The 25,955-nt window shown below is 47.6% G+C and overlaps 2 protein-coding genes across 12 annotated transcripts in view; both read right to left on the reverse strand.

Moving 5' to 3' along the window:
- caskin2b (CASK interacting protein 2b) overlaps positions 1–4,031 on the reverse strand; it is a 33,301-nt gene extending 29,270 nt beyond the window's left edge. For all 8 annotated transcript variants that reach the window (XM_086185344.1, XM_086185338.1, XM_086185343.1 and 5 more), the window contains exons 1-2: positions 3,717–4,031; positions 1,585–1,845 (exon numbers count right to left, since the gene is read on the reverse strand). In XM_086185344.1, the coding sequence (XP_086041470.1) occupies positions 1,585–1,678 (94 nt within the window). In that variant the 5' untranslated portion in view covers positions 1,679–1,845; positions 3,717–4,031. The remainder of the gene's footprint in view (positions 1–1,584; positions 1,846–3,716) is intronic.
- A 2,616-nt stretch (positions 4,032–6,647) lies between these two features.
- LOC147244592 (uncharacterized) lies at positions 6,648–25,800 on the reverse strand. Of its 4 annotated transcripts, none has more exons than XM_086185367.1 (5): positions 25,447–25,800; positions 18,605–19,070; positions 15,934–16,033; positions 12,545–12,605; positions 6,648–8,163 (listed from the first exon to the last, which is right to left on the reverse strand). In XM_086185367.1, exons 1-4 carry the CDS (start codon positions 25,702–25,704, stop codon positions 12,572–12,574), a joined length of 858 nt encoding a protein of 285 aa, XP_086041493.1. In that variant the 5' UTR covers positions 25,705–25,800; the 3' UTR covers positions 6,648–8,163; positions 12,545–12,571. The 4 variants fall into 4 exon arrangements, with proteins under 4 accessions (XP_086041493.1, XP_086041491.1, XP_086041492.1 ...); XM_086185366.1 differs by lacking the exon at positions 6,648–8,163 and adding an exon at positions 9,449–9,929; XM_086185365.1 differs by lacking the exon at positions 12,545–12,605.
- Positions 25,801–25,955: the final 155 nt, after the last annotated feature.

Below are 25,955 nucleotides of genomic sequence, written 5' to 3' on the forward strand. Positions count from 1 at the left end.
GGTCCGCCTGTGTCTCTAAAACCTCTGACACGAAAACCATTTACCATTGAGAGGCAATCAGGGTTTGTGAAGTCCAGACGATCCCGTGATCACCGATCCTCGCCATCGGCTCCGAGGGGCTGCAACAAGAATCAATCAAGAGGAAATGGACCTGAAACAACCTGTTGGATTTGAGTCTCTTCCTCACGAGTGACCATCAGCATAAGAGCTCGTCTTCAGCCTCTCGTCCTGAGCAGGACGCTTCCAGAAAGTTCCATCTTGTTTGTGGAAACAGAATTCCGACAAACATCAAATGAAAGATCCGGTTTAGTAGCCGGCTCCTCCTCCTCAGAACCAACATTCCCTCTCTCTCATCTCCGTCTTTGATCTCTACCACCTCTGATAGAAGCCCCGGGCTCTTCGGCGGCTAAATGCTATGCTATCATCTCCAGCTAGTCGCTAACCTTTTGTTGTGTAGCGTCGCTTTTCAGGAGAGACGTGAACAACCACGCAAGTTTTTACTGGTCGACGCGTCCAGGCATTAACCAAAGAATACGTAGGTATAGGCCTGATACCGCTAGCGGCTCCACTCAGCTGTTGGTGGAGCGACCAATGAGATGACCACTTCCTGTTGGACAACCAAAATACCTCATCCGTGACACGATAACTTCCTGTTGGAATAAGAACAATATCAAACCCTGAATACTGGAGTAAAGAACAGTGGAGAACAATTTTACAATAAAGTCTAAACCCGGTCGAATTCTAGATCAAATAAAATACAAAGTCACGCCAACGTTGACGATCGATCCCTGCTCTCACTTCCTGTTGTGAATGAAGTCGAACAAAAGAAGGGAAACTTATTAAATATAACAAATTCTGCATTTGCCACGTTTTACAGAGTATAAACCGTCTCCAGTAGAAAAGACGGCAGACGTGGCAATGGCGAGCACCTGCATCACTGGAGGCGGGGCTCTTGGGTCATGTGAGAGCTGATGAGGCGTGTGAGTGTTGAGGAGGAGAACAATGGCAGGGTGCAGTGTGACAGACGGCAGGATGTCCCCCCCGGGAACCACATTTACAACCTGACAACACGACCACTGACCAAATGTCACCATGACGACACGTTCCATGTGAGGAGCCGAGGAACCCGCTGGAAGGAGGTTCCTGTTCTCAGGTTTTAGCACCAAACAGCAAAAAAACAAAACAAAAACAACCCCAAAACACTAAAACTGAAGAAAATGAAAGTTCCAGTTACATCATGTCCATGTTTGGTAAAACCTCATGACACTTCTGCAGATAACCCTCAGAGGTCAGAGGTCACTGATGATGTCATCCATGTGGACCATCCTACGAGGAGCTTATCTGACAGCTTGACCTCCTGCTGGCCCTCGGGGCCCTCTAACGCCCCGCCCCCTTTATCTGGCCACTCAGACGTCCGACAAATCATCTGTGATAGAGATGCCAAACATTGACCAGCAGACACGAGGGCGCCGTTCGTCCAGCTGATCTGGGAGCAGCCTTCAGACCCGCCGCTGCTTTCAGGGTTGAGGTGGACCAGCGACTGACAATCATGTGACCTGCCGCCGCAGCGCTGTGTCTACTTACTGTTCCTGCCGGTCCTGAGCTTGGACAGCAGCTTCTGGGTGGACAGCAGGTCTCCGCTCTTCACCGCCTGCAGCAGGTCCTGCTCCTTCCCCATCGTCCCGCCGCCTGTTCTAACCAGCTTTATCTAAACACGCCGCCGCCTCCTCAGAGCCGCATGCTGTGCACCGCAGATGTGCAGCTGCCTCAGGTGAGACTCCACACGTCCTTGACCCCGAGCTTCCTAATACAGGTGTTCTATCCTGTCGGGAGGTCAGAGGTCACCTGAGGGGGACAGGAAATGAGACCAATCAGAAACTTCTTGCTTCCTGAATCAAATCAATCATGTGACCACAAAGCTTGTTTCCTAACACATCTGAGACGTCCTGCCTAGACTCGTCTGTCCTCCCCCATAGACTTTACCTGCCAGAGGTACAAATAAGCGCCTAAAACTGCAGTACAAATACATCACCACTCAGCACTGATGATCAGCTGTCAGGATAATTAGAGGCGGGACGACGCATCGATCCTGCTGCTGCCGCGCAGCCCCCCCCCCCCCCCCCCCCCCACTGCTGCCAAACACTGATGACTTCATTACAGCAGCTGGAGTTAATAATCCCACAGACTCAGCATCAATCTGACAGCTTGTTTACAACTTGTCTGTGTGTGTGTGTGCGTCCAAGCAGGCTACTGTGACAGTAAAAAGTACTGTGATAGTGTTGGTACTGCCTGTTACTCTGTGATGCTTGTTTTGTAAAAATACTTTGCTCGTGTAAAAGTAGCTACGTGAGATTTGTGACGATACGGCGTAATGACACGGCGCCAGTCGACGTCTGAAGCCCAGGTTTGGTCAAACCTTCACCTGAGCTTCTATTTGTGTGTAATATCTACGCTCACACCTGCACAGGTAGGATCAGAGGTGTGTGACTGTGGCGACCCGGCTTTAATTACACCTGAGAAGCCTCTAAAGGTGAAAGATCCTCTTCCCAGGATCCTTTGCTGCGTAAACATTGACAGGACTCCAGAGAAGCAGGTCACAGCACCACAAGTCGCTCGTGTCTTTGAACCAAACTCCACTCGGTTCTTTCTGATTTCAGGGCAGCAGAGGCGGAGGATCAGCTGACCAGGCCTGCTGCCCTCAGGCCTTCATGATGGATCAAACACTGCTTCTCTGGCTGAGCGACCCGGCAGGACACTTAAACTCTTCCAGCCCAGTGGCCAGACAATCGCCGCCGCCGCCACTCTCCCGTACAGGAGGAAGTTCAGCTGCAGGAAACCTGCAGCACTCGGCAGGTATCCAGGAACCATGTTGCTGTATAAACAGCAGAGAGTGCTGGGTCCAGGAGGCCGGCCCGCTCCCTCGTCCTGCCTACAACTGGTTCGTTACATAACCAGCGAGCCACAGAGGAGCACTGGGCTGTCACTCCCATTAGCACCATCACCTCCCAGTTTCCCTCCTGGCTCCTCAGGCGCTTTGTCTTTTGCTGCATCCAGACACGAGAACAATGTTCAGGAATGTCACTTTGACAGGCCGGTGACTCCAGTGGAAATAAATAAATCACTTTACTGTTCACAAGCTGAGATCATCTGACAGTCGTTAGTGTGGAGAAACTGGTGCACGATGGAGCTTCGGAGCCCACTGAAGCTGCTCTGGATGTGCCGACATTCTAATTCCAGCTACAAGTTTGGCTACTTTACAAACTCCCCTCCATCCATCATCAGTCACATCCACCAGCCAGGCAGCACATCAGGACGCTCTTCACTCAGTCAGAACACTCCTGAGTTCGGCTTAATCCGCTGCACCCTCACACCCCTGCCTCTTTTCCTTTTCGATGTTTTCAGCTAAATTCTGTAAACGAGGGGTCATGAATGAGCGGCTAGCTTGTGTTAATGAAAGCCGAATTGAAGACTTGGTGCCAGAGACGCTGATAAGTTCGTGGACGTGTTGTACTTCAAACAACTTCAGCGTAAACAACTAAAGATGAAAGAAATGTGAAGGGAATTCGGTCCGAGGCGGCGGAACGGGCGAGCCGCGGCGGAGGTCTGGCATGTAAACAGCCTGAGAGGCTTCACCGCCGCCGACCTTTGGACCCGACGTAGTCACCGCACTTTACCGAGCCCGTCCAGAACGGAAGAACTCTCATGAAACCACTCACCTCCGTTTACATCAACTATTCCAAAAATGTTTCACACCGAGAGATAGTTTCCGCGGTGGCAGTTTGTTTGGAGACTCCGACGAGCTGGAAAACTATTCCCACAGTTGATATTCCAGAAAAGTCCCTCGCGTCCCGTTTCCCCTGTAACGGAGGTTCCGGGAGTCTGAATTCTCCCCGACGCCGAGTGAATGTCGCAATTCTCCCTGTTTTCGGAACTTTTTTCACTCGTTCGGACGGCCGTTGCGCCAGCTTTTCCCTCCTCGCCGTGAATGCCACATTCCCTCCGCTGAGGTCCCGCAACGAGGCGCGTGTCAATTCATGTGCCACACGACAGAAAACATCCGGTGGGGACTTTCATAATAAAAGAAAACTTGAGACGGAGCAAAATATCCGGTTCAGACTTTCACCATAAAACGAAGTGAGCTTAAAAACCGTGCCCCCTGATGGTCAGTGCGAATATGACCACACGTCACGCTCAGCAATTTTATATTCTACATCTCCATTTTACTGAACCATTCCTCCATCTATCCATTTTCCTCCGCTTGTTGCTATTAAGGGTCACAGGGGGCTGGAGCCTATCCCAGCGGCTACGGGCGAGAGGTGGGGCTCACCCTGGACAGGTCGCCAGTCCATGGCAGGGCCGACATAGAGAGACAAACAACCATTCACACCTATGGTCAATTTAGAGTCTGACCTCGTCCCCAATTGCATGTCTTTAGCCTGTGGGAAGAAGCTGGAGTACCAGAGAGAACCCGCGCAGGCACAGGGAGAACATGGAGACTCACCCAGAAAGACCCCGTGCTCCAGCCGGGACTCGAACACAGAACCTTCTTGCTGTGAGGCCACAGTGCTGACCACTGCACCACCGTGCCGCCTTTACTGACCTATTTTAAGGCAAAAGTCATATTGGTTTCTTTTCAGTATCTCCAAGGTAATGTGATGCGGGCCAGTGGTAGACGGTAACAAAGTACTGAAGCTGGGTGTTGAGGTATCTGTACTTTACCTGAGAAGTTGTATTTTGTGGGACTTTGTACTTGAACTTCACTACATTTTCTAGAAGTTGTTACACTTTTAATCGCGCAACATTTGTCTGAACCAATCAGTTACTTGTTACTGTAGACACGGTACATCATCGGTACAGAGATAAACTGCACCGATGATGATGAACTTTCAAATGTGGAACCTGGCAACTTCAAAAGGACTCAATGCTCCCATTCACTGGAACACACAGACATCATGTAGAGTGTGTACTTTTACTTTTGATATGGAAGTAAATGCAAATATTTCTCCATCTTTACTTACGTACAGTTTTGAACGGAGACTTTTACCACAGGTCTACTTTATGTGTGTAAATCTACTTGTACTTAAGTAAAAGAACTGTGTTCTTCCTCCCCCACTGCCCAGGCCTCCCATCCATACTTGCTGTTACAGCCATAAAATACATATTTTTATTGATACAATATTAGTACTTCTTTTATTCCACGTTGCAAAAATAACCCAGCAAACTGAAAATATTTACATTCGCTTTGTTTGTATGTTCATGGGTGAATTATGATGAAAAAATGAAATAAAACTTCAACCACGTCTGAATTCAATGACTGCTGAGGTCCAGTGAAAGAGTAGTAGCAGTAGTAGCAGTAGCAGTAGTAGTAGTAGTAGCAGTAGTAGTAGTAGCAGTAGTAGTAGTAGCAGTAGCAGTAGTAGCAGTAGTAGTAGCAGTAGTAGTAGTAGCAGTAGTAGCAGTAGCAGTAGAAGTAGTAGCAGTAGCAGTAGTAGCAGTAGTAGTAGCAGTAGTAGTAGTAGCAGTCGTAGCAGTAGCAGTAGAAGGAGTAGCAGTAGCAGTGGTAGCAGTAGTAGTAGTAGCAGTAGTAGTAGCAGCAGCAGGAGAAGATTCAAATGAGATGTAGTAATAGCATGTAGTATTGATGCGGCTCCCTGGGTCACATGACCCAAGAACTAATTAGTACTGATTGCAACTATGAGGTCAGATGAGTGTAAGTATCAGCGTGTTGTACTGCCATCTGCTGACCAGTAGCAGTATTACAGGACAGAGGGAGAGCAAGAGAGAGAGAGAGAGAGAGAGAGAGAGAGAGAGAGAGAGAGGGATGGAGGTTGTGCAGCTATTCCTTTGTTCCTTTGACTTCCGTTCATGTGGTCAGCCTAATTCTAATCCTAATCCTAACCCTAACCCTAACCTGGACCCAAACTCAATTCACAATGTAACCCTGATTTGAACCAGGAACCCTGAGATGACGCCGTGCTGCTGCGTCTTTGGTCCCCACGAGGACTCGAGGTCCTGATAAGAGTGGCATTTCCACCAGAAATGGTCTCTGATAGGGAATAAAAACCAGATACACACACACACACACACACACGCGCGACGTGATGACATCACGATCAATGAAGCTGCTACTACCCTACTACTGCTGCTACCATACATTTTCAAGTTGTTATGTTATGCCATCATGTGTATTAGTATTTGTTTCACCCAGATATTATAATGAGGTAGCTTCGTTTTTCAAGTTGATTCTTTTAAATAACACATGCTTGAGGCTTTATCAGAAACACAGCCATCCAACTATTGGCTCAATTTCCTGTCTTTACACATTCAGATGAGAATCCGTTCCAAATGTGTCATCATACACAACCATAAATTTACTCCTGTGTCATCACGTAGGCTGATGATGTCACAGCGCCGCTCTGGTTGAGTATCCCTCGCTGCTTTCCTCATGCCAACACAACTGAATTTCTGTTTCCTGGCGTTGAAGCTCTTGTTCTGTTCAGCTTGGCACAGTTGAGCCTCTGTAGGGGACCTTTGACCTTGACCTTAAGTGACTTTTGACTTGCTTCAGTTCTCTTTGTGCCACAAGCGCACTTTTTCTTCTTCTTCTCTCCTCCTTTAAAGTTTACAAATCAGAAGCACAGCAGCAGTTGCTCTAAATTAATTTATTATCATGAAAAAGTCTCTTCTTATTTATCATAAATAACTTACAATAAATTATTCAACATTTAGTAAAAACCCACACGAAACAGTTTGTGTGATTCAGTAAACAGACAGTAAATAAACTAAAGCACATTACCCACAATGCAGCTGTTAGAGCTGCCATTGCATTTTCTCTAAGAAAATCTATCACAGAGTTTACAGCCAAAGTTGAAAAACAAAGCAGGATAAATACTAAAGTTGTAAAATTCCATGAAATTTGTCAAAATTTGAAAATGAATATTTTCTTTAAAAATTTCAGGAAATTCAAGCTACAAACAAGTTCTAACAGTCATGATGATTTGAGAATAACGTTGAAATGACAGGAATAAAGAATCAACTTTTAAATATGTTTTTCTCATGGAAACTGTCAGCGTTCAGCGGTAAATAACTCGTACGAATGTGACCCAAGAGTCCAAGTTGTTAACTTGTTGTTTGCTTCTGTTCAATGAATCGTGAACGCTTGAACCCAGCACGTTATTGTTGCTCTGGCTGATGGAGATGAGCTACAACGGTGTTTTTTTTCTTCTTACCAGCATAGAAATATGGTGATGACAAGTTTTTAATTTAATCTTTTGTGATGAAAAACTTTAAAATCAGAAGAAAATGAAACCCAAACAAGAAGGCACAAAACATCCAATCAAATCCGCCTGTCAGGCAGCTAGCTAGCGTCTGCAAGCTAACGGCGAGCCTTCCTTGCCTAGAGTACAGTCTAGATTCCCTTCCCAGGCCCATCAAAGTCGTGGACGCTGGACATTTCATTAAAATGTATGTTGGTTGACATGTGTGTTTACCGGAGCTCCTTGAAACATAAACATTGGAACATAAAAATGTATCCATAAGATGTGTATAGTGTGAACGGTACCTCTGACTCAACGCTCCTTTATTAGCCCACATAGCAACAAAACTAGCCTGGAGGTGCTAGTGACTCAGCTAACGTTGCTGACAGTCACAGTTTCAGACCAACAGGTTTTGGAGAAATGAAAGTTGCCTCAGGATCACATGGACAGGAAACACTCTTCAAGTCCAGTATGTGTGCGTTGGAGGACGTATGAAGGTTAACAACAACTTTGGTTGGGTTAAATGTTGAAGTGCCGTGAGCCGCCGTGCGCTGCTGGTCTGTGTGAGGGCGGATTGGTGGTGAATCAGGCCTGGAAGAGGTTAACTAGCTGGTTGGGTTCAAGACTTTGGCTCTGAGGGTTTTGGAGGAAAGGAGCTGCTGAAGCTGAAGCTCAAATATCTAACGTCTAACTACTCCGCAGCCGCACACGGGAAAATAAAACAAGTCACAGTATTTTACATTCAAGATGCTGTTGTTGAGTTAGTGTTGTCGTGGCGACTGCCCCACTGCCTCAGAGTGAGTAAAGCTTCAGCTGCTCCTCCATGTCGCCCTCTGTCACCTCCCCCAGTGCCTCCTGGTTCTCCCTCAGCAGCAGGAAGATGGCCGCCAGCTGCTCTTGTTGTACCCTGGGAAGTCAAAAACACACGCACACACACACCCATGATCTTCACCGCTGCAGACACATAGAAACATGGCATCATAACCGCCTGTAATCCTGCATAACTAATAATAATTTTTCAGCTCATATAAAGGATGATTCTGCTTTTTGACCCACGAGTCGTGAAAACGAGGCCTGTTCAGACAGAGGAAGTCTGGCACGGTTAGCGAGTCACCTCAGAACCCCGAGGGCTGCTATGACCCCACACAGCTGCCCTGTGGGCACAGGCTAATGGCTAACTGTTAGCATATCACGTTAGAGATGCCGTTTCAGTTACTGTTGTAGTTCATTTCCTTTCGTTCACTGCAGAACGTAACATGTTACAATCATTCCATGACTACATCACCACTCAAACATCATACGCTAACAGTTAGCCACTAGCCGGGGCTATCAGGCACGCTCTGGCTTTTTTCACTTGAGCAGATCGGAGCAAACTCTGCCAGCACAGAACAACTTTTGTTTGACATGTTGCTGGAATTACGGGAAGTGGTGAGTTTGATTGACGGCGGCTTGAAGGTGCCCAGAGGAGAAACAATGGCTCCACCTGACCAGGTGAGAAGAGGAACGTGGATCAGAACCCATGGAGGCGCCTTCGAGGAATGCGCTTCATTACTTTTAAAGGAAATGAAATGAAAACAAAGAACTTTCTGTAATATCTCACAAGCTGAGGCTCTTTAATGCTACAACTTCTCTCTCTTACGTTTTATTTGTCTGAATTTTAATATAAATAAATACTTGTATAAATTATGGAAGAACTACATTTTACAAATATTAAACAACTGAGGAAAGCGAGTTATTTAATTTCAACAAGCAGATTCCCTCTGAGAGGTTGTCTACCAATCACACTATTTTGCAACACCCAGTTTCTGTCTACAGTTTCTTTATATTTGTATTTGAGCAAAATCTTCACACTCACAAATGTGAAACCAACACCATTCTTTACTTTGGAAAATGGAAACTTCTTTTGTAACGACATCATCGTCTCATCTTGAATTAACTGAATTGCCCATCCATCCTTTCGTTGTTCTTTGTTGGCCAGCGCAGCCATTTCATTGCTCATTTTGATTTTGTCATTACAAAACTGAGGGAAAGCCTTTTTAACATTTTATTTATTAATTATCACCACTAGATGGCAGTGTTGACCTGTTTGTTCATGAGTCTTGGAGTGAAAATCCAGGGAAGACTTCTTGACCAGCCGTCAGTGAATGAATTTGAGTGAACGAGACAAAGAAAGACTGCGGAGGACAAAGAGCGGGAAGATAAACACCTCTTTAATCATCTAGAATTTACAAAAACCTCAGAAATGATCCTCTGAGTGGTTTCTCACGTTTAGTGCAGGTCAGACATGGAAAGCAGAGCTCAGCAGAGGTGAAGCGTCGTTACTGGAAGACTTACTGAGACGTCGGCAGATGCGATGCTCCATCACTTTTAGTTTATTAACACAAACTCACACAATCCTCCGCCAATCGCAGCTACACACTTTATGGTCATGCATCTTTCTACACCTCAAACCTGCTTCTTCTTCAAACAAGCGGCCTACGTCAACAAGGCACTTTGGCGGGAAGACGTTTGCAGCAGAAAACAACAGGCAGCTTCTACAAGTGACATCACTATTCTTCCTCAAAGGGATGGAGGTGGGCGTGGTCTTCCTCGTGGTCAGAGATCAGCTGTAAGACACTAACAAGGGTAAAAGAAGCTGCCGGGGTCCGTGATATCATCGATCACTCAGGCGCTCTGAAAGAAAGAGAAGAGTGCAGCGAGGTCATTCCTCAGGCCGAGTTACACTCAGACTTTTCAACTCTCCACAAAGATCATCTACCATCAAGTCATCTCTGGATGAGAGAAACCACACCCACGAATGAACGTCACCTGACTCCCCAACAACAGGAAACTGATTCATAAGTCATCTGTGCCGATGACCTGGCGGTGCTCAACCTCGGACTTTCATCTCCTCACATTTAAGACGGAGGAACTTTCTGTTTCGCTACACTTCCCTCAAACTTGACTGCAACTGCAATCTGCGGACGTCCTGCTCACATATGAACCGTTTAAAATACACGGATGACGAGAGACCGCCGTGTCACATGATCTCATTACTGAAGCAACAGGAGAATCAGGAAACGGTCTCGTGGCGGCAGGTTAGCTCTTTGTTTCAAGACTTTCAACTTTTGCTCTTATTTTCAGGTTACCATGCCTGTGTGGACTGTACCATTACCTCCTAGGGGAGGAGCCTTCAGTCGCCAAAGACTTTTAATAATGCAGGCGTATTAATGCACTGATAAAAAAGTAATGAGATTTTAGTCTTCTGAATGAGCCGAAGAAGTTCACCACCGTTAAGTCATCAAGTCCAGATACTTCAGGAACCCGTTTCTAACTTCCTGTTCAAGAACGTCTGCTTGATCACATTTAAACCTCCAACATTCTGATTGCCACTTAGATGAGTGCGTGATCACTCACCGTTGGCAGGGTGTTAGCGGGCAGCATGCAGGGTTAGCGAGGAGCAGTGGCTGGACACAAACTCAAACATGGGAGGAGTCAATCCAACTGAGGAGCGAGAACTCGTCCGTCACAGACAGTGAAACACTGTCATGAGTGTGTTTGGGCTGCAGAGGGCGCTCCTCCGACGGGGAGGAGCCTCTGGATTGAACGCAAACAGACAGAATAACGTAGAGAAACTCAGGATCATCAGTCAGCGGGATTCATCCTCAGGGGATCCTGAACATCTGAAGGTGTCATATCAAAGCCTGAGATTCTTGGACCGGCCGTCTGAAGCTAAAACCAGCCGAAGACACAAGTGAGTCACGAAATCCTGCTGAGTCTGAGTGAAAAGCTCACAGTCATGGAATGATTCTTCAGCACCTGCTGTCATGATTATCAGGCTCAGCTGATGTCAGGCTCAGCTGTTCCCAGGCTCAGCTGATGTCAGGCTCAGCTGTTCCCAGGCTCAGCTGATGTCAGCTAATGTCAGGCTCAGCTGTTCCCAGGCTCAGCTGATGTCAGGCTCAGCTGTTCCCAGGCTCAGCTGATGTCAGGCTCAGCTGTTCCCAGGCTCAGCTGATGTCAGGCTCAGCTGTTCCCAGGCTCAGCTGATGTCAGGCTCAGCTGTTCCCAGGCTCAGCTGATGTCAGGCTCAGCTGACGTGTTTCGTCTCCCGATCGTCTCATCATCGCCTCAAACTGTTTCTCGTCTCCGTTGGTTCTTCTGTTGGTTCTTCTGTTAGTTCTTCTGTTGGTTCTTCTGTTGGTTCTTCTGTTGGTTCGCTGGTTTAAGCCATCGTCCCTCATGATAACCTCGTCCTTCTTACATTCTTTATTTACAATCGTCCTCATTTGGGCAACGTAAAGGTTTTGATTTCATGTCCTCGGTTGTTCTCTCGTGGCAGCGCTGTTCTGTGTCTCAGTGGTGGGTTTATGTTTCTTATTACAACATCACGTGACTCGCCTTCGGCGCTGAGACGGACAAAGTCTCCTTTGTCTTTGCCTGCTGGACGTTTGTAAAGGAGCTTTGTGTTTCCTGTCAGGATGTCTTTTCTTTTCGTGACCCACATCGGCCGGCGTCCCCCCCGCCTCTTTTGTCCCTACTGTCACAGTGTCTCTACACTACTGACGACACAGTGGAGATGAAGAGGAGGAGTCGGAGGATGGAGACGCCCTGCTGTCCTTGGGGCCAAGGACAGCAGGGCGTCTCGGGGTCTACAGGTGCACCAGGTGAACCGTTTACCTGAACAGCCCAACAGCCCACAGGTAAACGCAGGTGAGTCAGAGGGCGTTTAGAGGAAGGTGTCAGAAGGACGTCAGCAGGGACAGACTGATGAGGACCCACTGATCAATGCTGATCAATACTGACCAGCTGATACTTGACCTTTCATGAGGACAATGAAGTAGAACTCACTGTGTAATGTTTCTGTTTTTATAAATGTATTTGGAAGCAGTGACAAGATTTTAAGGTCGATGTGACAAATCTGTTCAAGGCTGTTTGTTCAAGCAGGAAAGACCGATGTCCAGACCGTCTGACACCAGCGCCTCCAATGGTCAGAGGCTTCATCACGTCACATAGGAAGTTGGCAATTCTGCCTTTTGGTGGTCGTTTGTAGTTCTACTGGTGGTGTGAGCTGCGCCGTCACTGCGCCGCCCCTCCTCCAAACTCTGATGTCAGACATTTGGTTTTGATGTGCGATGAATAAAACGGAAACATTGTCCCACCCGAGAGGCCACAATGAAGTTATTAGGATGTTTGAAGGCGCCGACCACAGAGCCGTGACATCCAGCATCAGTCTGTCCTCACCGGGGGGGCGGGGGGGGGGGGGGGGTTGGGTCTGTTAGAGGTAATTTAACATAAGACCATCTTACCATGTGACTCCTAAGCCCTGCTGGTGATTACAGAGAGGTAAAATCTGATGTAAACTCTATCCTGTAAAGATAAAGGTGGCGGCAGTGAGAGACAAAGACAAGCAGCTCCATGGTAACCATGGTAACCACACGACAACTTTTCATACTGGTTCAACACCCGAGCGCCAGTAACACACAAAACATGACGCTGCAATGCGTTCTCGTCCTGTCACCCGCGGGCGCTCAGTCTGACCTCAGAACTCCTCACAGGAACTTGGAGGTCAGCAAAAAGAGATTTAACGTGATTTTAAACGGCCACAAACACACGCCATCGTCAGCTTTGGACGCAGTCAGGAGAAGGCGCCGTTACCTCAGTCAAGCGTCTCGTCAGTAACGCCTCTGACATGCAGCCTAGCAGCACCAGGGCTGCTCACACCCCCAGTTCAGAGCAGGTGGGAGCCTCTTCTGTAACCAGGGAAGCCCCGAGTGGTGGAACAAACCCAATAAAAATGAGAAATGGAACTAAAAAATCTCTGGCGTCCCAAGTAGTGATTCTTTTGAATACAGTAACAGGCAGCAGAGTGAGACCCTGCACAGGACGCCAGTCAGAGCAGACACCAAGGGGCGGAGCCAGCAGGGCCTTTCAACAGCAGGGTACTGGCCTTCGCTCCAGGAGCTCCAGCTAATCAGCAGCACCATGTCTTCTTGTCTGCGGACGTCGTCCACAAACCTCCAGGGACGACTGTGGTGATGAACAAACATTCGTCCTGCGTGCTGGCGAGCGCCGAGGACAGTTTATAGAAACCTGGAGGAGGAATGAGGAACTTGGATGGTGTGAGCATCGTCCTCCCCCTCTTCCTCCTCTGGTGGAGAAACACTTCATCATCTGGGAGGTTTTCTGGCAACGGGACCATTTTAAGAGCCTGTGGAGTCCAATCAGGAGGCTGCAGATGAGAACTCCCCAGAAGAAGAAGAAATAGGCCCTGACCAGCATGTGTTCCTGAGCCCCTCAGCTCAGACGGGCCATCTCATTACATAACAGCCCGTCTGCGGCGCCAGCCTCTGGACGTGCTGACCCCAGAGAAACGATGTCTTACCAGGGGCAGAACCAAACGCCGCCGACATTAGCAGCTTAGCTCACAGCTACAGATGAGATTTCAGCCCACGCCTGAAAACTATGGGAAGTATTTTTAAAGCTGTTTGAGAGCAAGGTAAAAAAAAAAAAAAAAAAAAAAAACCTGTTTGTGAAAGACAACAGTTTCTCAAGAGGAAGAATAATATTCACTTAAGAGAGCTGGGAACTGTCTGATGTTACGATTTTTAAGTCACATTAATTAGGAGGGGTTAACTTTTTTTAAGCAAACGGAGTTGAACTCTGCTGGATGGGAGTTCAGCTGACAAACCTGCTGCAGTGGAACCCTCCCATCACAACCTGAGCAGCTTCAGCAGTACATCGGCGCTTCTTCAGGAAACAGTGTGACAACCAACATTTCTGACCTTCACATCTTAAATCTACTGTTTGGTAACCATAGTAACGAGGATTAGGACATAACAGACCACCAGTTCCAAAGTCAATGTTCCCAGCCTCAGATGTGGATTACACAAGCGTCCCCCGAACTCCTCAACATCTCACATAACCTCTTCACACTTCACGTTTCTACCACGCGTGTGTCTGTTTGATACGGCTGCTGCTGGTTTAGGAATTTAAAGGGACACGCCCGCTTTTTAGTTGAAGTCTCTTATTGCCCATTGTGCCATGAGCCAGACAAGAAGATGGAGACCTAGGGAGCTGAGACCCAGGCTAGTTAGCTTAGCACAATGACTGGTAGTGGGTGGGAAGTGTTAGCGTAGCTCCGTCTCTGCCTGCATTAATATCAGGAGGGTTGTGTGTAACCTTGGTGATGAATACCAGTTTAACATGAGGAGACGTTGTAGTGGTAGAATCAGACACGTAGCCGGAACTACTTTCCTGACTGGGAGCAGTGATTTGACGCAGCACCTCCAAAGCTCCATTGGAACTTGGGTCAACAGAACCAAAGGTTTGTTGAGGACTAGAAGAGCGACTGCTGCTACTGATGATGAGGAGGAGGAGGGTTCCTGCTGGACACACCAGCATCCTGGACCTGAGCTAGCTGATGCTAACACTTCCACCCACTACCAGCCATTGGGCTAAGCTAACTAGCCTGGACCTGAGCTAGCTGATGCTAACACTTCCCACCCACTACCAGCCATTGGGCTAAGCTAACTAGCCTGGACCTGAGCTAGCTGATGCTAACACTTCCCACCCACTACCAGCCATTGGGCTAAGCTAACTAGCCTGGACCTGAGCTAGCTGATGCTAACACTTCCCACCCACTACCAGGCATTGGGCTAAACTAACTAGCCTGGACCTGAACTAGCTGATGCTAACACTTCCCACCCACTACCAGCTATTGGCTAAGCTAACTAGCCTGGACCTGAGCTAGCTGATGCTAACACTTCCCACCCACTACCACTCACTGTGCTAAGTTAACAAGCAGTCAGTCAAAAGCCGTAGTTTTAACAATTTAGAACAGGTTGTGTTACTGTTGTCCTCTCTTGCTGTAATCAGTACTTTGGTTCATACTGGACGTGGCTTCCGTCATCAACCGTGACTGCTGTAACAACATTGCTGTCTTTTACTCGTAGACATCCTAGAAACGCTGTTGTGTCTGCGTCGTGACATCATCACAGCTGTCTCCAGGAAGTGTGTCTGGTTGACGACTACTTCTGTGATTACATTGGTACAAAAAAAGGAACCCAATGATGCTGAAATAAAGACATCAACATAGCGACAGATTTGACCAAGGAATGAATTCATGAGATAGGCTCCAGCCCCCCGCGACCCTTAATGTAGGAATAAGCGGAAGACAATGGATGGATGGAATGGACGGATTCATGATTTGCCGGGTGTGTTACCATGATGACAAGCTAACAGCTTCTAAAATGCTGGTTTTCTGAACAGCGTTCTGATCAGAACAGTAACAAATACCAACAGGAATTCCTCACTCAAGTTGAAAATGTTGAGCCCTCATGAATTCACATCTGTGACCTTGTATGTTTAGTTTAGTTCATGACGGATCCTCATTCGCCGCTGCAGTGGCAGCTTATCTTCTATGTCATCGCCCTGCATGAAACATTCACAGCAAGTACTTTGTTGCAACGATATAACAGTGATATTTTATCATTTTGAGTAAAAAATGTTGTGTGTAATCTGATGTGCGCCTCCATGTTGCTGTCTGACATGTGAACAAGCAGAAGCTGCTGCAGCGTGACAACAGACTCCAAAGCTTCAGCTGCTTCTCATGCAGGCGATGCAATGACGGGTGTTAGCGTTAGCATACGCCGAGCAAGTCGGCCCCGTGACGGCAGTCCAAAGGGTTCAAACTGACCTCTGCTCCTCCTCGATCTCCTCCTTTGTCATCAGCGTCTCAAACTTGCTCTTCTTCTTTCCCGGGGTGAACTTCACCTTCTCTTCAGCGGCGGCGACCTCTGAGACACAAACACACAACACTTGTCATGATCACATCTTGTCAACTAAGAGCAGCACTGTAATAATTAGGATTTTAGTGTAAAACCTAAACAACTTTTATGTTTGATAATATTCATTGTATGCTGATAGCTAGTGAATGCTAAAGTGCTAGCATAAGCTAGCCTAGATTGGGTTAACCGTTAGCTTGTGTTTTCAGCTGCAGCCTCATTAGCATCACATTGTGTTACACTGAATTTTCTTTTTGAATTCATTTTCAGACATTCCAGCTCTTTCCATTATCACTTCCTTTTCATGGTTTTTATGTGCTTTTGTGCATTAATCGGTCTCTGTTTTCTTTCTCTCAACTCCTGTGTCTTATCTTCGTGTCAGTCGGTGAGGGACTTCTCATTGCAGTAACCTGTATGTGGGTGATTATATACAATGCTTGCAAGTTTATATGTTACAGTATCAGCATGGAATCAGCTATCCCTTGAATTATGCTAACAGGGTAAGCTAATCTCCTACAGTGCTGTGCTTGGTGAATGCTAACACTTGTAAGACACGAGTTTAATGTTCAAAGCTCCTTCGCATGTGATTTCTTGCCTGGTTTACGCATCAGGATTCATCACAATTATCCTTGATTACACTCACATTTTTAACTTCATTGAATCAAACATTTCATGAAAAACAGTGTGCCTCAGGAGCGCATGATGCTCAGCATTACCACAACGTTTACTGTCAAGGTGAAATACCAGCCAGCTGCACAACATGGCGGCAGGTGAACTAAGTTATAATGACACAAATATCAGGTAGAAGGGAGGAGCTTCTCTCGCTCCCTCAGTGGTGACACTATTAATAGACTGATCATTTAATTGACTTAAAGGAAAACTAATGGACTTCCCTGCCGACTTGTGATCAGATCAGGCTGCAGGTTGCAGTCCAGCTGGCCCCTGATTGGTCATTGATCCTCTGTCTCCCAACCTCAAAACAAGAGAACCCTTCTTCTGCAACATGGATTCAACCGATCGACCCCAGCGTGACCGTCGCCAACTGACGTTCATTCAAAGGTTCTTTAGGGAGTTGTGATGAGAAACCTTCACAAAATAACGACTGATGAACTCCAAAGGACTTAACAAGTGAAAATAACTTGGCATCAACACACACACGGCTAACAATGGTTAACTGTTACAAACTAGTGATGTACCAATGTTCTGAATGCCTCCAGATGATGATTGACAACCACAGACTCCCGCCCAACCCAAACTAACAGGTCTTAAAACTGATATTTTCCTCCTCCTATCACCTTCAATCAGCATCAATTCTTCTGAGTGGCAGCACTGTGCCTGCGTAGCCTTGACGATGGGGACCTGACCTCACAAGCTGAAGTTTAAGTGTTATGATTGGCCGGTTCCGTGTCACGTGACCTACACTGCTCACTCACAAGCGTGCTGTTGATCAGACGCTGAAACGGCGCGTCATCGAGCTGCTTCTTCACCTGCTGGAGGGACGCAAAGCCTGCGTCAGGCTGGCGGCGTTCAGGGCAGCCAAGTGCTTCTGTGACTGCTGAAGATTAAGTATCATCCCTCTGAAGCAGATGGCGACTCCGCCCACACACACGCGCCGACAGCTTGTGAACAACTGGTGAAGACCACAGCTTCCTGTTGAACACCCGTTCGCTGGGGCGTTTATTGGTGCTGATCGAGCGTCTCATCCTCCCTCTGAAGAGTTCCACAGCAATCTGCTCCTGCTGACTCCTGTTCTGCTCCTCAGCTGTCACGCCACATGACGCTTTCACGCAGCGCATTAGCGTGAAATACTGCGGTTCATCCCTGCATGCGCTGGTTTACACGTCTGCTCATGTTTCTGTTCATTCATGTTCAATCTTACAGTAAAATGAAGAAATCCCCGTCCGTCTGGGTCCATTAATCTGAGCCAGTGGAGGACAGCTCAACCCCACCATGTTTGAGTGCAGGCCGTGGAGCAGCCACAGTCTGAGCGACTGCTGCTTTCAGGGGAGACCCGGCTAAGACTTAACTACAATAAACCGTTCAAACCAGAGCCGACGTGATGACAACAGGATGACCATTTGAACAAGTAATGAATTCGAGCTTTGCCACATTTTTCCAGAAGAGGACAAACAAACAGTTTTCAAAATGCTTGTTTTGGTGATGGAGTTTGGCTTTGAATCGTCTGACATGGAGTTTTGTTGAGCTGGACTCCAAATGTACTCTGTGTCTCTGTGGCATGACTCAGGGAAGCTGCCGCTCTGGAGGTTCCTGGAACTCTAATATCTGTCGCGTGCAGCTGCTGACGCCTGCTTGCTACAAGATTAGCCGCCGTGTCAGCGAACGAGGTCGTTCTGTGAGTCTGGAGGTGGCGTAAACAGACGGAACACGCCATGTTCCAGTGACATCACAACACTTTGCATTCTTGAATTAAAACGCTCAGTGTCAGTTTCAGATTTGGTTTTAGAGGTAAAGACTAAACTGACCTCAGATCAGCACCAGTGCTCTGATCAACGTCATCACTCCAATCGTAAAATCAATACTTTGAAAAGAATAAACACAAAGAAACAAACATTCAAGACTCACCGTTGTTGAGGACCATCTCTGGTTCTGGTTCGGGTTCTGGTTCTGGTTCTGGTTCTGGGCTCAGTAAGATGTCTTCTGTAGATCCAGGGATCAGCTCAGGTAAGAACTCCTCAACAAGTTCTAAAACTGGTTCTGGTTCAACCACAGGCAGCAAGACCACTTCAGGTTCTGGCTCTACAACTGGTTCTGGTTCTGGCTCTGGTTCCGGGACAGGCTCTGGCTCTGCAGCTACTTCTGGTACTGAAACTGGTTCTGGTTCAGGGACAGGTTCTGGCTCTGAAGCTACTTCTGGTGCAGCAACTGGTTCTGGAACAAGTTCTGGAACTGGTGTAGGTTCTGGTTCTAACACAGGCTCTGGTTCTGGCTTTGGCACTGGTTGTGACACAGGTTCTGGTGCTGACACTAGTTTTGGAACAGGTTCTGGTTGTGACACAGGTTCCGGTGCTGGTTTTGGTTTTGGGACCGCCTGGAAAGACAAAAAGGTTCAAAATCAGTGACCCGATTCGGCTGTAGCAGGTCGAGGTTGGAGGACAGCCAGGCCCAGTATCAGAACCACAGGTTTTAAGACTTGGGGAGAACATGATCCATCAGCCTGAGTCCGTTTGGTTCTGAGCAGGTGGGCGGAGCAATCAACCCTCCATCTCCTGAGTTTCATGGTAGTAGGAGGACAGTTTGAAAGTGCGACAGTGACGTGACTTCTGGTCGCCGGGCCGACCCGGCAGGTGGAGCGGCACCAACGATGAGTCAACATGTAGTCCCAGCTCTCTAGACCTCTCGTTATTAACATCGTTAAGTAGATCGACGATAGATTTCTGTTAATGTCGTTAAGTACAAAGATTCTCGCTGCTTTGATCAGGAGGCCGGCGTGGCTCACAGGGAGAGCGGCCGTCTAGTAACTGAAGGGTTGCTGGTTCAATCCCCACCTCCCCCAGTGACCATGTCCAAGCGTCCTTGAGCAAGATACTGATCCCCTAATTGCTCCTGATGGCCCTGAGATGGATTGGTGACCCGTCCAGGGTGAACCCCGCCTCACCCCGTGTCCCTTCATGGATAAGAGGTATAAAAAATGAATGGATGCTTTAATCAGCAGACTGATAGAAACCCTAAGAGCGAATGAGAATCAGAGCAAGAGACGGACACAAGTTTAAGAAACTTGCGGGGTTTTTTCCATCTTTTTTGTCTTCCCCTGGACTGAATGAACAGATGACCTCTGACCCCTGAGCAGCTGCGGGAGGGGCAACTGTCACTCACAGCTCCTTGTTGAGGAGCTGCTGCTGCTGACACAGCAACAAATAAAACCCTCTTTAACCTGTCGCCACGACACCTGTCGGCCCACACACACACACACACACACACACACACACACACACACACGTCAAGCTAGTGCTGTATAATCCTCCAGCCCCGCCAAGTGACATCATCTGTCTCATCTGCAGGCGATCAGAACCATACAATTTATAAGCTGTAAGCTTGTTGCCACGGTAACCAGACACATCTTGAATTCCTTCTTTATGTTCAGATGTCGACTTCATTTTGACACATTTATTAAAAAAGATTTAAATCACAGTAAAACCTCAAGTCGACTGATGACGTCATAGACTCAGACAGCGTTTGGGTTTCTGGAAGTCAGAGGTCCCACTTCTTCGTCTTGATGTCATCTTTCAGCATCAAAGATGGCTGCCTTACGGACGCAATTTGTGCACAACTTGATGAGTATTTTGTGTGATGCTGAAGAGTTGGAATTCCGGCCTCTGAAGGTCACGACGTGCTCGTTCCAGGCATGCTGACGATGAGGACACGCCGCCCGGGCGACAGAGGAGGACGGATATTTGAGACACAAGTAAAAGTTTACAAACTTTGTGTTATGTTTGGTCTGAGCACGTCATGCGATGATGATGTTTGATGATGCGTCAACGCCGTGGTCATGGTCACAACTGCCTCGACCCCCACAGACGTGACATTCCTGCCACACGTTGGTCACCACATTAACAACTGTGGCACCTCGGGAGGTCAGATGGTGACATACGCCGTCAGGTGGGACCATTAGCCCCTCCCACTGGGATGGCATCCACCCCCCTAGCTGGGAACTGGTCCCACTTCTCAACCTCTGAAGTCCTGAGCAGTGAAACGCCAGCACAATCGCTGGATCATTAAATCCCTTCATGACTCAGCAAGATGACAAACGCGCCAGCGTGATGTCATCATAATCATCATCAGCCCCGCCCTCTCAGGAGCGCTGCAGCGCCGCCAAAACTGACAGCAAACTAGCAGGTTTTCAGGTCCTTCAGGTCTGGGAGGGCTCACGGATGTGTATTTACTTCATTGAGTGAATTTTGTAACAATTATTTAAATGCTGTGACTGCACTGATCACATGATTGGAAAAACGAACTGGGGAAATGGAATCTCCAAAAGATGAAAAGGGGTGTCATCACAGCATTAGCTCCGCCCCTGGGCCGGACAGAAACATCTGGCTGTAAAAAGCTCTTTCCTCCAGTGCGACACCGGGAATGGCAGCGCTGCACCTCCTCTGAGTTGGGTTCAAAGAATGAAGCGGAACGTCGACTCTTGTGAGCTGTTAACTTCCAGGATTCAAGCACATGTTGATGTTCTAGAGGGGGCCAGGCCACGCCCCCAGCTCCAACGCCTCCGCGAGACAAACAGCTGAGAGCGCTTCCTTATTAGGCAGCAGCTGGTGGAGTCCACGCAGCAGGTAACCAGAGACGAAGGAACAGAACATGCTAACAACATAAATGTCAGGGGCTGCTGACTGCACTGCTGTTCCAGAGCAGCGCCGTGCAGCAGGAAGATAAATCTGAAGCTGCATCCGTCACTGAGGTATGAGAACCCTGCCGCTGGAGAACCCGATCGCTTACAGCAGAGCCCTGCAGCCTGCCAACGCCTCTCTGCATCCAGAACCTCTGACGCCCAAAACTCAGCCTGAAGCCTTCAACCGCAACGGCAGCTTCCAAATCAAAACTCCCTCTTTGAATTGTTGTCGTCTTTTGTGGTGCTGAGAGTAAATTAAACCTCCCGATGTCTTCTGACGGAACCCGACATCCACCTCCACTGCAGGAGCGCCATTCTCAAGATGGCGTGAAAAGAATTGGCAGTTTAACCAATAAAGGAGAAAAATCAGAGTAACTGGTACTGAGGTTTAATTACCCAGAAGTCTCTCAGAACCGACTTCCTGCTGGCTTCAGAACAAATGTGGCGCTAAACGTCCGCACACAGCAGAGTCCATGTCATTCATACAACACAGCAAACACAGCACCGCCAGACGTGGCGTCTGCCTCGGCGGCCATCTGCCTCGGCGGCCATCTGCCTCGGCGGCCATCTGCCACCGCCGACTGTCGATCTAAAAACTCAAATTCAAGCAGAAAGTCACAATTGTATCACATTTGCACGTCGCCATATCAAACCTCCTGCGGTCCATCAGATCAGAACCAGCATTTTAAGAGTTGTCAGTTTGTAGCCGTGGCGACAAACATGGCAAACTTTGACTTTCATCATCATGCTGTTGTCATTTCAGCATTTTTGTCTGATCGACACGGGAAGCCCAGTGTGTGACAGAGCCGAGAAATGTTCAACAAGAACTGTTGGAAATGATCGCAATAAATGTGAAACCATCATTCAACATTCCAGGCTAAGAACTCTCATTGGAGGACGCGAGTTTCTTACTTCCTGTGTGGTTTACGGTTGGAGAGACCATTTGCTGCATTTCCTGCGGTGGCCTCTCGGAACTTTGTCGTCTCCCTTTGTATCAGTTCTAAACTCAGCTCAGACTGCTAGCCCGTTAGCCAAGCCACGGTGAATGTAAAACACACAAAGTGCTCACGCCCTCCAGAGTCACCACTGAGGGTTGCCTTTTCAAAATAAGAGCACGCTGCACACCAATGTCAAACCCCACCGAGTCTTCACATTTCTACCGCCATAACTACTGCTGTTGTTTCACGGCTCTCATCAGAGAGCGAGGCGGTGGCTGCAGGAGTCGTTGCAGGTTCCTATTCTTCATGAGGTGAAAACATTTTTGCGGTGTTCACCTCAAATCTCAGGCCAACACTTGAACTACGCCATGACAACCACCTGTCAATCAATCTTCAACTTTGGTGATGTGTCGACTAGCTAAGCTACATTAGCACGCAAAAATTTGCGTGTCTCTGGTTTTCAACCGTTACCATGGGTACAGCCCCCTGGCCTGAATGTATACATGTTGAGGAAAGACTCCGCAACAACAGCAGGAAGTCTCTCTGCCGAGGTGATACTGCTACCACTTCCGGGTGGCGACACGGCCGACCACACATCTGGATACGCCCAGTTCCTCCCAGCATCATATTTCCCAGTTTCATTCAGCATTTTTCAAAACACCGTTTCAGTGGAATCTCAAAGCCGTCAGTAACGAAGACAGGATCCACCAGACGGGCCGTACATGAGACGGCTGCCTGAAGCAGCTCCGCAGCCATCAGCAGTCTTTGGACATCCGTGTGACAACGCCACCATACAGCCGGTGTAAATATAGGACATATGTCTGACACCAAATATAGTCGGCGAGCGTGTCGCATGTTCCAGCAGCAGCGAGCACATTCCTCTGCCCTCTACTGGCCTCACCTCCAAAATGGAAGGAGGTCACAGAGACAGCAGAAATGAGGGGTTGGCGTGCCGGACCAACACGTCCTGTCCGTCCAACGCGTCAGAAAAGTTGAGACACTGCAGAAAATTCTTATGAAAGCGTCTTTACGCATTCTGGCTTCTGCTGTCTCATCCCACTGCAGCATCATCATCGTCGTCTTCATCATCATCATCGTCGTCGTCTTCATCGTCGTCATTATCGTTGTCTTCATCATCGTCGTCCTCGTCTTCATCAGTCTCCACCCTGATAAACACCATCTTAGTTTGCAGGTGACATTCAGCCCAATGAGCATTGACCATTTGTCCTCCTCAATAAACATCTGATCCCTGGACTCGTTGATTGACAGCAAGTATTGATCCTCTATCAGATACACAGAGTTTGACAGTGCAACACTTTGAGACTACGTTGACCCAAACTACACCTGTGGAACTGAGCATGCTCACCAATGTCTGGTGGAACTGCACAATGTAATTCATTGATACGTTGCTAACTTGTAGCTAGCTCCGCCCACTAGTGGTCCTTATCAATCAGTTAGTCAGTGGAAGCAAAGCACAACCCCACAACCAGAAATGTCCGCTCATTCCGAAACAAATCGTCAACTCTTTAATTAACAGCTTTGAAAGAGCTTCAACCTGCCAAATGAGCTGAAACTTTCAACAGAATGTGAAGTACGTTTTTCAGTCTCCAACAGTCAGAATGCTAACAGTTAGCCTTGGCCCGTCTCGTAATACCACTTTGTACCTCAAGAGGTGACAGTGAGCCAGTGGAGCGTCCAGTCTGCCCTCAGTTCACATGAGAGGATGAAGTAGCGCCATCTAGAGGCACCCAGATTTTAACTCAGTTAGTGGTGCTAAAGATGCGACCAACTAAAAGAGAACTGTAAGCTTCTCAACTTAACGGACGCTCTAAAACACAGACGCCAGGTTACAAACCTGACGTTCACGCGCCGGTGATCCAGCCGTCTTGTTGAAGCACACGTATCTCCAGATTAATGTCTCGTGTTGTGTTTTTTTTCCCAGGAGATGGCTCGTTAAATAATTAAAGTTTCATTATCTTGAGAAAAGGCAAAAAATAACTTGTGATCTCGAAACAACAGCGACGTCACAACGGTCCCTCCTCTGCTTCCGTAGGTTCATGTCCCGAATAACAACTGGCGCACAGTGGCTGAGGCCGACTAGTTAGTTACGTTTAGTGGATTTGTCCTCTGAGGAAACTCTACCTCTTGATTCTGTACGTCACTATTAGACTTCAACAAGTTTAATAACTGTCAGAGACAAACTGAATGTTTGTTTAGAGTGATTGAAGACAGACCAGTGACTCCGGGCGTCCGGGACTAACTGACCTCCTGGTCACTGGTGAGTCGACTCATTAAGATGTTCACAAAGCACGAACAACAGGATGACGACCGGCTGATGATGATTCTCGCTGTTGACTAATTGGTGATGTAATTAACCCTGAAGTGAACTATTTGAGGCTTGTGCCTGTCACAGTAACGCCACTTGAATATGAAAGCATCTTCAGTGACAGGAACGTCTGATATGAGCGTCTGGATGTCGGCTCCGCCTCTCGGATCAAATCGGATTTATTTCCACGTGACTTGAGACCTGACACCAATCAGAGGATCTCTGATTTCACATTAATGCGTTCATAATAAACATCTGAACTGAGACACGCGTGTGGGTCAGGATCAGCCGCTGGCACCAGAGCAGAGTGGAAACAGATCAGTTTGGGGTTTTGTTTTTCTACCGCTCTCTTTATTGCAGGGTGCACATTGGACGAGCTACTTGTTGTTTACAAAGCAACCACCATTAATCTTTTTCAAACAGACAAAAATAACAACACCCAAACGAACAAACCAAAGACACAAAGACTAAACAGCGGCAAAAAAGTAGCTCAGTTTTAAATTATATATATATACATAATTTTTAAAAAATATATATTTAAAATATATACATTTTTTAAATTATATATATATATATAATTTTTTAAAATATATATTTAAAATATATATTTTTTAAATATATATTAAACACACACATTATATATATATTTTATAAAGAAAGAGAGGGGGGCGTAAACGAATTTGTTGGTAAAAGTGTTCCAACTGTCCCGTGTCGCCCCTACAATCAACTGGTAGTTTAGGACATAAACTTCCGATTGAGATTAAATAAATCAGTCACTTATCAACTGACCAATGAAGGACATCGATCTTACCTTGACCGGTGTGTCCAGGACTTTCTCAGCAGCACCGGCGTCCACCACAGGCGGGGCGGCAGGCTCGGGCTCCGGCTCCGGCTGGCGCGGCTCTCCCAGGGCTCTGGACGGGGGAACCTCATCTCCGTATCCCACTTTGGGTTTCTTACTGGCGGCCTTGGACGCGTCGGGCTTCTTACTGAGCAGCGACGAGGCGAAATAGATGGCGACAACCGTGAAGAGGATGGCGGGCAGGACGATGGCGGGGTCCAGCTCCATGACGACGCGCTGGCGGGAGGCGGCTTCGGGTGTCCGGGGTCTTCAGGGGTGTGCTGGTCGGGTGGCTGTCACACGCACACTGACGGAGCAGTGCGAGGCAGCTGCTGCACAAGCTACCGTGGAGACGACCGGAAGCAGTCCAGAACTCTTTCACAATAAAGCACAAAACATGTTCCTGACATTTTCAAAATAAAATACAAAATTTCAGCGCAATGACTGAGATGCTGCCAGGCCCTCACCCGTCGCAGGGC

This window comes from Aulostomus chinensis, chromosome 18 (genome assembly GCF_037954235.1).
Source record: "Aulostomus chinensis isolate RoL2024-O1b breed Wild chromosome 18, RoL_Achi_v1.0, whole genome shotgun sequence".
In the NCBI taxonomy this organism is placed as follows: domain Eukaryota; kingdom Metazoa; phylum Chordata; class Actinopteri; order Syngnathiformes; family Aulostomidae; genus Aulostomus; species Aulostomus chinensis.

Excerpts from the sequence above, each read along its gene's own strand:
- LOC147244592 (XM_086185365.1), bottom strand. The coding sequence starts at position 25,704 with ATGGAGCTGGACCCCGCCATCGTCCTGCCCGCCATCCTCTTCACGGTT. Across the intron at positions 16,034-18,604 it reads AGAGATGGTCCTCAACAACG|AGGTCGCCGCCGCTGAAGAG; the intron begins GTGAGTCTTGAA and ends TTTGTGTCTCAG. Across the intron at positions 8,164-15,933 it reads GAGATCGAGGAGGAGCAGAG|GGTACAACAAGAGCAGCTGG; the intron begins GTCAGTTTGAAC and ends TTGACTTCCCAG.